We start from the raw sequence: 11,826 nt of genomic DNA on the forward strand, positions 1-11,826 counted from the left end.
TGATTTTCTTTGCAGCAGAGGTGTAGTCTTTATTTCAGAAACCCAGTCTTTTAAAATAAGGACTTCACCCTAAATGATGGGCTGCCATCCCTCCTCCCACTTACACTCAGAAATAATCCAGTCCCATTCACTTAGACTAGGAAAGTCTTCACCTTCAATACTGTGATCATTTCAATGATCTATGCCAGAAGATTTGGAAAAAGGCTAGGCTTTTACTTGCATAAGAGCTCTTTGAGACTTATCCAAAACTTCCCTTGCAATAGGAAAACTCAGAACTGCTTAAACAAGCTTAAAGGCAGCCTTAAACAATGCTTCAGAGAATCTGTGCTCGAGCCTTTGCAGGTCACAGTCAGCGAGAGACACGTTTTCCGCAGTTACATCTAAGGTGTCACTGCACCCAGTCCCAGCAGATTTCAACATTTCTTTGCTTGTCTGCTTAGAGAGAATACTTGCAAAAACAAAGATTTCAGAGAGAACTAATAACCTCCTACCTTCAAGAGTTACTGTTTACCTGAAATGCTAGCAGAATATAGATTCAATGCCATTATTAAGACATACAGCTTTACTATCCTTGGAATATCTGAGTCTTGCCTTTCTATTCAGAAGGTTGCCTTTATTTCATGGAGGGACTTGGGCTGAACTGCAAAACTTGATTGAATAAGGATCTAAAACATGGTGTTTTAACAGGATGGTAGTGTAACACTTCTGTCAGATACTATGCAAAGAAAGAACTTGAATCTGAATCTCCTCTCATATTTGTTATTAGTTGATTATCAGCTTCCTGTGTTCATATTCTATTTCTCCTTTCCCACTCTCTCAAAACAGTCCAAGCAAAAAAAGGACAAAAAAAAAATCCCAAAGAATCAGAGAACAGAAGTCTATAACAACAGTAAATATCTCACCTTAAGCTACTAAGGAAGACACACATGGATGAGATTTCATGTTCTGGGGGATTCTGTGTGGTGTATCAGGCTATGAAAACTGTAAGCAACCTCATTAACTAAGCTCACATAGTAGAGGAAAGCCACAGGGGTTCTAAATCTGCTAAAGCTTTGAATCTTTTTCTTCCCCGATTTTAGCTGCACCTGTTTGTCAGAAAATACTGCATTAAAGGGGGAACACAGTAGAAATTCAGCTACTAATAAAACAGCAATTTAAGTTTCAAGACAAATTAAGATTTAAGTGTAATTCTGTAATTTGCTGAAAACGGCTTACCTCAGACTTGTGCTCCAGTGGAGCACAAGGTGGAAGTATATGCAAAAAGATGCAAGAGCTCTATAATTTGCTCCAATATCCTCATTACAATAATAGTTGTGATTAAATTATTCAATGTAAGCATAAAATAATCTGTCATCGAGAGTGCTAAGGTCCAGATAAATAGTTATGCTTTAATCTCCTCTACATGAAAACAATAATAATAAAAACAAACATCTAACTCATTAAAGATACTTAGGAGCCCTACTCCCATCAATTTCAATGCAGAATGCAATTAAAAATGAATATGTAACACAATCTGCAGAGTGTTTAAAATGCTTTATTTAATAGTGTTATTGCTGTGAGTTTAGCCATCATTTCAGGGAGTTATGCACCTGAATTAGGCCGAGGCAAATTTATTTTGCACTTGGCTGTCAGACTGATATGCAGCAAAGCCTCAGTCAAAAGACAGTTACCTGGGATTAACATCAACACCCAAATATCTGGAACTGGTTGAATAATAAACCAAAATCCCGGTCTGTAAGATGAAGCAGTAAACATGGACAAAAAGGTATAGCAGTACCGTTCAGCAGCCTCCAGGCTAATAGGAGGAAAACAGTTTAGTACTGAATAAGCTAGGATGGTTCAGACAAGGACTGCCTACACCAGATCAGAATTTCTTATTTAATTTGAAACACTAACTTAACCTTGCTGCTATTTGGATTTGTTCCTTGTAACTGGCTACACATGCAGATGGTTTTTGTCTGATTGGATCTAGTTGAAGGAACAAGGCCATGATTTTTACAGCCACTTCACAGTATGACTGTAGCCATGTGCCAGCTTCAAACATCTGCCCTTTGTCAGGATGAGAGTTAATAGAAGCAAAACCAGAAGATATCTTTACCAACATAAAGCCTGTGGGAAATGTGGGACAGCATGTCAATGCTACATAATACTACAAATGGAGGTTCCAAATTAACTGAAAGTCAAAATTAGTAGCAGATTTTCCATTTCAAAGTGCTTCCTAAAAAGACTAGGAGGGTCATCAGCAGATGATAGTGTCAGAGAAGTTTTCTGTATGTCCCGTTCTCATTCAAAACTCCTAATCTATTTCAATAACATTGCTTATCTCTTCTGAGAGACTAAATGTATAGAAGATAGTACACTGTCTCAATAACTAATGAGATACATGGATATTTTTAGCTGACTGTTAAATGGTTGTTAGTCTTTTGGCTACGTGAAAGAATATTTAAGGCTATTTTCATGCCCTATACCAATAAATATTGTTAGATACCAAATCATGTTTATTTACTGGTCATTTTGTTTATTTTATTGGTTATTTTAATGCATTGGTTATTTAAATGCTTAGTAGCTTATCAAAACCTTTAGCAACTCAGATAGCAAAGAAAAGAGGTATTTTTAGATAGGCTACACAAGCCTTTTCAAAATTTGTTTTTGTTTATAATGCATCCCTTCTTCCATCTGTGCTATTTTAGGAGTGTTCTAGCATGGAAGAGATGCCCCAGAAAGTCTCCAGAAGCCTTGTGGTGTCCTCCCCTGGGAGGCTCCCCAGCTCGATGCATTTTCCCATTGACTGCAGAGGGCTTTGGGTCAACCCATCAAAGCATTGACTAAAATACTTCTGTGTTTATCTGCTTTGTTCTGACTTTGAATTCCAGATGCTTATTTTCATGTGACATTACAGAAGAATGTTTAACTTCACAAAACAAAAAAGAATCAAAACTTATACTATGACAAGAGAAAGTATGTTTACATGTATCATCCTTAAAAGCTTGCATTCTCATGAATGTGCAGAGATTAGTCAGTTTTGTCATCAGCATTTAGTGAGTATAATAGCATAAACTGAGCTCTAATCCTGTGCAGGGAAAAAACCTACAGGCAGAATAATTTGTTCCACTGTCAGCTTTATTATGACATGCTGCATTACATTCTACATGCTACATTAGATAGTTCTAACCATGCAGCTGTTAAGAGCTAAGGCACAAGTTCTCAGACCTCTTTAAGTGCCTAACTCTACTGAAATCTATAAAATAATTTATGCACCATAAAGCTCAGTTTTGGCATGCCTAACTGTTAAGGGAATTGACACCAGAAAGGAACCCACAGTCTGAAGTATAATCAGTTTGATCCTTTATAGGATGCGCTGTGAGAGCTAGACGTCTAAGAAGGAGGTTTAGAAATCCCAGCACATAAGCTGAGGACCATGAAACACAGCCAGCAGGAAACACAAAAAGAAATAAATAGAAATCCAGAAAGGTGTAAGACTGAAACTGTTCTCTCTTACAGGAGAGCAGAAGGAAGGTAGTTTGATCTTAGAGCTGCAGTTGATACAAATTTATACCAGATCTCACATAACCTGCATCTCTGGCCTCAAAAGGAGAGGGATGCTAGCAGAAGAGTCAGAAAGAGCACCTAGTTCAGTTTTTCCTATGAGAAGAATGTGTGTAGGGTAACCTCCTACTGTGGTTCAGCAAGTATCTCATTACTGTGCCATTGTGCAGATGATGACTAGCATGCTGCAGATCTCTGCTACTTTGTCCTCACAAAAACATCAGACCTGCCAATATTGTGTAGAGAGGGAGAGAAAGACTGAACCTTGACAGATATTTCTGAAATATTTCAAAGCCCAGTTTTGTTGTACTGGTCTGTCCTTCGTTTGTTGCCTACCTGGGCTGTAACAAGTAAGAATTATACTTCTTAATTTAAGTTGGATTTGGAAGTCTTCCTCTGAATGCAGACTAGCAGGATGGCACTTGAAAATTTTTTTAGTCATTGGAGAAAAAAACCCTCTATCTCTCAATGAAAGGAAGCAACATCTGGTACCTATTTTGTACTTTGATAAAAAGATAGTGTACCTTTGCCTAAAGGAGAAGTGTGTCCCAGATCCAAACCAGGGCTTATGTACCTGGCTTGGAGAGGCAGTAGGGTATAGGCCCCTCTGACCAAAATTGCCATCTTCACAACTGATGCGCAAGTGCTACTTACCTCAGAAACAGCTAAATCTTACCACAGCTAAAGTCATCTTCAGGAGGTGCCCTTCCTCTCTCACACCCTCCAAGCAGGTTAGCTTTAATTTAATCATCTCTGTTCAATGGATAAATTGCATGGGAGAAATCTGGGCCTGGATCCCTGGATCTGTGTTTGGATATCAAGGAATACTGCAGTGTGTATACAAGATTCATTAACATATCATAGGCAGTTACTATGCTTTAACATATATGTAGAAGAGTTTGAAAATTGTTTTACAAACTGGTGAGTCTCTTTAGTTATTATAAGCAGTAAGAGCGTGGCCTTAAACAAGATAGCAAGAAGAGTCAGAACTAACATCTAATCAAATGCTGCTCAGAAAACATTAGGAGACATTTTGTATCCCATTAGTATGTACCTCAGTCCTACAGTATGGCAAGTAGAACATGAAAATGAATCATTTTGACACCTTTCCCTCAAAAATTCCACCACAATCAGCACTCTCATTTTAACAGATTGCATGTTTCTGGCAGAAAGTTGTTCCATCAAAAAATTTTCAACTAGAATATCTCTACTTTTCCTCGCTATCAAGAATGTTCTTTAGAAAATTTTTAATGTTTTTCCTGCATCTATTTTTTGAAATAAATAGTCTGAATTTCATTTAGTTTTTTTTTTTCTTTTTAAGAACGAGTATTCTAAGCTCAGTTTATTTCTTATTGATTTTCTGTGGTGTAGCCATAGTCTCCTTTAACTTAAATGGAATTTAAAATATTTCTATTTACAAAGGAGTTCTGACAAAAAAAATAATTAAAGCTTTTCTCATTTGCCTCCAGGAGCTCCATTAACATAGTGCTTGTTCACCTTACAATCTTTTATTTCACATATTTATTATGACAATAACTCATTGAGGTTGAATATGAGAATAATAGCATATGTTTGAGGAATGAAAAGCTCCTAAAAGGTGTAAAATCACAAAGGTGTAAGCCTGATAAGATTGATAAGGTTCTGGGCAGAGTTAGAGAGTATGTTTCAAATGTTTGCCCGAGTCAAACAGAAAAAATAGGGAGCTGAAATTAGGTCTCATAGGCCTCTTAATTGTATTATGATTATTTGTCTATTCATTATCTAGCTAGAGATGCTAATATAAAGACATGATTTATTGAACATGCACATTATATATATATGTATATGTATATGTATATTTTTATATATATTGTTACAAACCAAATAATTTGTAATTGTCTCATGCAAGTAAATTCTATTCCAAGAATACATAACCCTTGGGAAGCTGGGAAGCTGCAAGTTCACAGAGTGCCTTGGAGACAGGCCAAGTAAGCTTCCTGCTCTTAATCACCTCTAGAAGAGCATTCTTCTGGTGTTGACTGGAAGGAGAGCCTTGGCAGTATTTCCACCCTCTCCAAAGGACTGCTCTTACAATGGTATTTGGGACAAATATAGGTCTCTTGTCGAAGATGATAAACCTGCCTGATCCTGACTAATTGCATCTCTGATTGCCAAGGGGTGCTTTCATTAGCTTTGTCTTTAAAAGACATTGGAGTATTGTCACAGATTCAGGATAGAGGTAGATCTGGGGGAGATGGAGTTCCTGCTCCCAGCATTATTTATTAATTTTACTTTAAATAGTCATAGGATAGAAGAAATAGGAAGGTCTTTGGTTGTGGGATTAGAACATATGCCTTCTTTTTCTTGGTTAATATCCTGATCACCAGAGCACTGCTTGTTCTTTTTCTTCCCTGTCTCCTGACTCTTGTGCTCCTTTCTGCCTGGTGGGGGACTCAAAGTATGAACACCTCCAGCATGATGGATGTGAAAGGGGAAAAAATGGGCGTGAATCCACCCAAATGGAAAAGAAACTAGATCTTCTCGCCCCCATCCTCGTTTTCTGGGAGAAAGTTCTATCCAATAAGTTATCCCACAAGAGGTAGCTATGGATAGTCTATCTTTTTCTTTTTAAAGAGGAAAGCAGTGAACCCCACTCTATTTTTTTTTCCACCCACCGTCATGGTTGTGGCTGTCATGTGGACAGAAAACTGGCCTCCAGCTTCTCTAAGCAGTCTAATCTCAGAAGATGGGACAGAGGTCCAGACATATTCCTATGACCTGTGTTTCCTGTTGATTAACTCTAAATAAGGCAGGTCCTTATTCAGAGCATGGGTCTTTGACTCAGCCTTCAAGGTGCCCCATTCTCCTCACGCATTATGTAAAGAGCATCAGGCCATTAGCTGCAGATTTTGGATTACAAAATCCTGGGTCCACACCATGCCATGTTAGTGAGACACCTTCAGCCCCCAGCTGGAGATCATGCGAGTCTTTTTGAAAGCTCCTCTCCATCACCCCTCTCAACTGACTAACCAGTCCTTTGACTAAGCAGCCATTAGAACACACTAATGAAAGGCAAAGAAAGCAGGCAGAGCACTGCAAACCTTCTGCATAAGACAAAATCTGCAGAGTCCCCTGGACGTTCATCAGCTACTTTAGCTTCTGTACAGTCAGTTCCTTCATAACCCTGATAGCAATGACAGACAAATTTCTTTGACATTATTTCCAGATCTTCATTTGATGCTTCTCCTCTCACAATAAATCCTTGGTCCTCTGAAGCTTCTATTCTGAAGTTCTTAGGATTCAAATGTAAATATGCCTGGGCTTTCCAGGTTCTTCGTACACATCGTCCGTTGTCCTGACAAAGATGCCTACTGCACACTTCAGCAGCTGTTGTTACATTGATAATGTAGGGCCCTAATTCAGAATCAAGGAATTGTTGCACTTTTGTGCAGTTGCTCTGTAAATAGTAGAGAAGAGAATTTAGCTGATGTGAAACTAACCACTCTATTTTTTTCTCTTTTTCAACCTGAAAAATGTACACTATGCAAGCAGCCCTCATTAAAGCTGATTGAATTCATTCAGGATAACTTAACTTTAATTAATTTAAAGGATTATTAGAGGGTTTTATACAGGAAATATAACCCAATATAGAAGTGCAGATATTTGCAAAGGTCTTTAGCAATTTGTACTCCCCAGAAAACACTACAGCCTGAAGATCCAGAAAGAAGCCATGATGCATGCTGGAAATGCAGGTCATGACAGCATGATAGTGTGGCAAGAGTGTGGGAGTCAAGACCTGATGGAGGTGCTCCAGGAGCTTGACACAGCTGGAAAGAAGCTCAACCCTCCTATTCACATTGACTCTGAGAGATGCCACAGCCGAGTATTCATAAAAATTGGCTGATGCAGTTGAGTTTGCTGAGGACAACTGAACACTTATCTCCAGCCATTCCTTCACATGCTAGCTAGGTTTTCTACACTATCTGCCAGTAGAGAAGTGGCCCAGAACACCTGTTTCACAGGGCTTCAAGAACAAAGTCCTTTCTCATGACAAAGTTTGATGTGTGGGTATCCAGGATATGTTGCAGCCTCAGAAATCAGTCTTTGAGTTTAATGAGGCCAGATCCAGTATCATGTAATCCAAAGTCCTTCCATCTGATCTTAACAGACTGCTTCATCTGACATGCCCACAAACAAGCGCAAATGGATTTCCCATAACCAGACAAATTGCTGGGCACCCTTGTCCTAGTCCTGACTGATCTGCTAATCAGGCTTTAGCTGATTTACTGGTGTTTTGTCCAGCTGGAAAGGAATCTGCACAGGATTATAAGTATTGAGGAACTGTCTTCCAGAATGCCTGGTGTTCACCATTGGTTTCCTTTCCTACCACTGGTGGCCTATAAGCCTCACAATGCCTTGTTGAGCCAGGAGGAACTGGATGTTCCATAGTAATCCTGACCAAGAACAACAAAGACTGATTATGCAGTTAGCTCTGCTGGTACCGAGTACTCAGAAGAACTGATGCAGTTAGACCCTGTCTATTAATAGGATAAAATGAGGATGTTACGCATTCCATTTAAATCAGGCACAGGCTTACCTCTGAAGAAGTTAAATTCATGTCTCCCCAAATAACAATGCCTGCAGCTCCCAAGGCGGCACTCTCTCCAATAGTGCTAATAAGATCTTGCTACGGTGAAAAGAATAAAGACATGACTGTCAGAATATTTCAGCATTTCACAGCTTTTCTAAAGCAAGCCAAGATCTTGTTATGCGACAGTCCTTCAGAGTGCATTTTCTTTTCTTACCTGTCCCTATAAACTAATTTTTATTATAGCTCAAGGTTTGCTTTCTGGAGTACAAAGATAATTAAACATAGGTTGATCTTTGCAAATTCAGGTACTGCCTGAGATGCTGGTAATAAGCAAGTTACAAATATTGGGAAAAGAATGCATTTTAATTAGCTTTGATGCAAAATTTAACTGTAATTATCTGATATTTCGGCATTTACTAGGAGCAACTAAAATCTTTTTATTAAAGTGGGATTTTAACATGAGAATTCCCAAAATCATTCCATGAGTTCATATCTTGCTGATAAGGGGAAGGAGAGAGTTACTTTTCAATGCCAATCAATTATTTTCCAGTCCCACTCAAATCTGAAAGCTATGATTCTGATGGCGTGCATTATTCTTGCTGCTTTCAGTAGCTTTCAGAGCTCACTTAAGTTCTTATACAAAGCCTATAAAAAGTTATTGTAAATAGACACAAATTATAGGAAGGAGAATGTTGGCATTGTGCAATCTTTAATGAAAGAGAAATGCAACAATCTGGGAATCTTAAGAATTTCAGTTTGAATTTTCATGTTCTTTCTATGTTTGTGTCATTAGAGATGTCTTTCATTGTGCTTTTTCCTCATATCACAACCTTTAAGGGGAGGGTATTTGGTGCTTGGCTGTTTTTCCCTGATTTGAACAGTGATTACAGATCAGTAACAAGTGAATTACTATGCCATAAGCATGACATTTTACATTGAAGGTGAAAGATCATTGGTGTGCAAGTGACTCCTTAGTCACCATCATAGATTTAAGGGAGACTGCAGGCCACATGAAGAATCGAAGTAGAAAAATTGCACAGGAGTTGGTTGTCTAAAAGGGGAAAGAGGTGGAAAGTGATACACAGCAGCTGTAGCAGTCCTTAACCTTTACCTATCTTCCATCTATCCTCTTCTTGCAAAGCTAAAGGGCAAGCTGGATAAAACCACCAAAGCGGGTGTCTACACCTCCTTCAATGCTGACCAGGAGCTATCCACTGCAAGTTACTCATCAATTTTGCAATGTCCTCCCCTCTGAATGATTCAGAGCTACCTTCATTCTGAGTGACACACACGATTCAGAGTTAGGTCAAGAAAGCTGTCAGGTTTTGGAAAGGAAACTCTCTAGCACAGACCCAAAGTCCAATGAAAAGGTGGTGTAGATAGCCAGAGGTGCAATAAGTCCTAAGAATTCCCAAGAGGCCATTGCTTTCAGATGACTGTTTTCTGTAATCTCTGTGTTTTGTCAGGAAGTGAACTGCATTGTTTCCAGAGTATGCCCCCTGTCACACGTGGTAAATTAATAATCCAGAGCGTGGGTGACCACAGAATGGATATAAATGATTGGGTACATTCATGTCCCCCAGCCCCGCTCAGATCAAGTGAAGGTTTCCCTTATGCTGGGATACTCTCCCACTTCCTCCTCCGCCGCAACATACAACATGCACATTGCTTCAAAAGGCACAAATGGGCCCAAAGTCAGGTCTTCAGCCAAGAACAGGCACATGCCTTCAAGCTGGAGAGAAGTGTAGTCCCTTACTAGGAAGTGTAGTAAGTGATAGCAATGCTGGGGAGGAGTAGGATCTCATAGAGGGAACTAAAACTCCTTCCCACACAAGGTGCCAACTTTGGACTGTGTACCTCAGCTGCAAGACTGAATATAGCCTTTATAAAGTGGACACAGCTCACTCTCTGAACTATAAAATATAGAATTTGAGACCTGTTGGTAATGTAGTCACTCTCTGCAGGGGAGAACTAAGTCAGGGTTGTGACAGAAAAATTAAGCTGTTTTTTTGAAAAGAAGACTCCTGGTTTCAATTTCCCATTCTGATGTGACACTGAACAAGTTGCTAACATCTCTGCCTCAGTTTCCCTTCTATAAAAGGGAAAGCTATCTGGGGATTAGTTAGTAATTGCATACCTGAGCAGAAGAAAGCACATCAGGGAGGATTAATGTATTAACCATCTCTGGTGTACTACATCAAACTGCTGAAATCCTTTTAATCCCTTCAAATTAATGTTTGAGTATAGCACAGTGATGAACTGAAGCAAAAATCTACATATTTGAGACCTAAATTTTCTTTCAGAACATTGAGCTCTTTAAAGCATGTGGACAATTAACATGAATCAGCAGAGCTGGCCCAGTTAGGAGTGTTCCCATCCCAAAGCACCATCTGCAAGAGTGGTTAAAGCATTAATGTAGCCCACATTGTTCCAGCAATAGCTTACCGTAGACAGAAAGAATAAAGGATCATCTCTATAACCTAGTCGAGTGTACACAAATACAGGCAAAGCATAATCCTGAGATGTCATGGAGGAAATCCTTATGGATTCATTCACCCTAAACTGAGAAAAGTGCAAAATGTTTTGACTGTTTCCAAGGGATTTCTTAATGCCAATGGAAGGATACAGGGCTGCACTGCTATCCCAGAGCCAGGAAAGTTCATTGTTCCTCAAAACTTCACTCTTTGGACAGGAACCACTGTAGTTCTGATCATGGAAATTGTAATTGTGACAGTCAGGGTATAAATAGTATCCCCACAGGCCCTTTGGTCTGCTTTTCATTCCTAATGTAATTGTTTCCTTCATAAAAGCTTTTGCACTTTCTTCAAAGGAAAGTCTGGCTAAATGCTCAACATCATTTGCTGAAATATTCCCTTGCAATTCAGAAATAAGTTTCCTGGACTTTCTTCTGTAAACATCTTTTGTGTCCCAGTTGCGAGCCCACTGAGGCCTCCAGTACTCCCAGTCTATGACAGCTAATCCATTGAAGTCCTTAGCTGGGATGTAATAGTTAATGTCACGGCCAGCTTTTTCCAGATGAGTTTGCAAACTGAAGTTCTGGGGTAGACCACCATTAACAGGGATTTCCTGTGATGTGTACCAAGGATAATAGCCAAGCCTATTAAAATAAAATATGGTCACATTCTGCCCTCTTGCTTTAGCTAATGGGCTTCCAATTATATGGAACATTTTCAAGTTCAGTATTATGTTGTATCTCAGGGAGCACAGGTCCGTTGGTGCATTCCAGGCAGCTATAAAAGGTTTTCTCCGGAAAACTGGTGGTCGGGCTGGTTTCAGAGCAAGAGAAGAAGTCTGGATAAATGTTATGCACAGCCATGCCATGAGTTGAAACATGTGAATGATGCATAATAGTATCCCATTTTCTGGCAGTATTCTCATGATGTAAGAGACAGCAGTAGATGGATCTCCCAGATTGTCTGTAGAGCATAAGAGAAGAGGTATTACTACTTATTCCACATACAGCTATATGAATATGTATCAGCCATTTCTAAGGTATCACTGTCTTACAGTAGCACTGAAGAAACAAAGTGGTCATAATCTAATCCAAACAAAGGGGGCAGATTCTCAGCTGAAGCAAACCTGTGTTGGTCTGTGGAGTGTAACTGCAGAAATTAGCAGCAGCTGCTGGTTTTGCCAATCCAAATCCTTCTGAAATCACTGAGGATGTTACCATCACTTCAGTGGGCCCC

At 39.3% G+C, this 11,826-nt stretch overlaps 1 protein-coding gene across 1 annotated transcript; it reads right to left on the bottom strand.

Moving 5' to 3' along the window:
- Nucleotides 1-6,577: 6,577 nt before the first annotated feature.
- Nucleotides 6,578-11,515, bottom strand: LOC112966627 (hyaluronidase-4-like). Its single transcript, XM_026066951.1, has 3 exons — nt 10,562-11,515; nt 8,123-8,212; nt 6,578-6,982 (listed from the first exon to the last, which is right to left on the bottom strand). Exons 1-3 carry the CDS (start codon nt 11,513-11,515, stop codon nt 6,578-6,580), a joined length of 1,449 nt encoding a protein of 482 aa, XP_025922736.1.
- Between the last annotated feature and the right edge of the window lie 311 nt (nt 11,516-11,826).

This window comes from Apteryx rowi, unplaced genomic scaffold, assembly GCF_003343035.1.
Source record: "Apteryx rowi isolate R43461 unplaced genomic scaffold, aptRow1 scaffold_250, whole genome shotgun sequence".
In the NCBI taxonomy this organism is placed as follows: domain Eukaryota; kingdom Metazoa; phylum Chordata; class Aves; order Apterygiformes; family Apterygidae; genus Apteryx; species Apteryx rowi.

What these genes read in the sequence shown, in the direction of transcription:
- LOC112966627 (XM_026066951.1), bottom strand. Translation starts at nt 11,515, where the DNA reads ATGAGAATACTGCCAGAAAATGGGATACTATTATGCATCATTCACATG. An exon ending in CTTTATTCTTTCTGTCTACG is followed by an intron (nt 8,213 to 10,561) that starts GTAAGCTATTGC and finishes TTTTCACCGTAG; the next exon opens with CAAGATCTTATTAGCACTAT. An exon ending in TGAATTTAACTTCTTCAGAG is followed by an intron (nt 6,983 to 8,122) that starts GTAAGCCTGTGC and finishes TACTATTTACAG; the next exon opens with AGCAACTGCACAAAAGTGCA.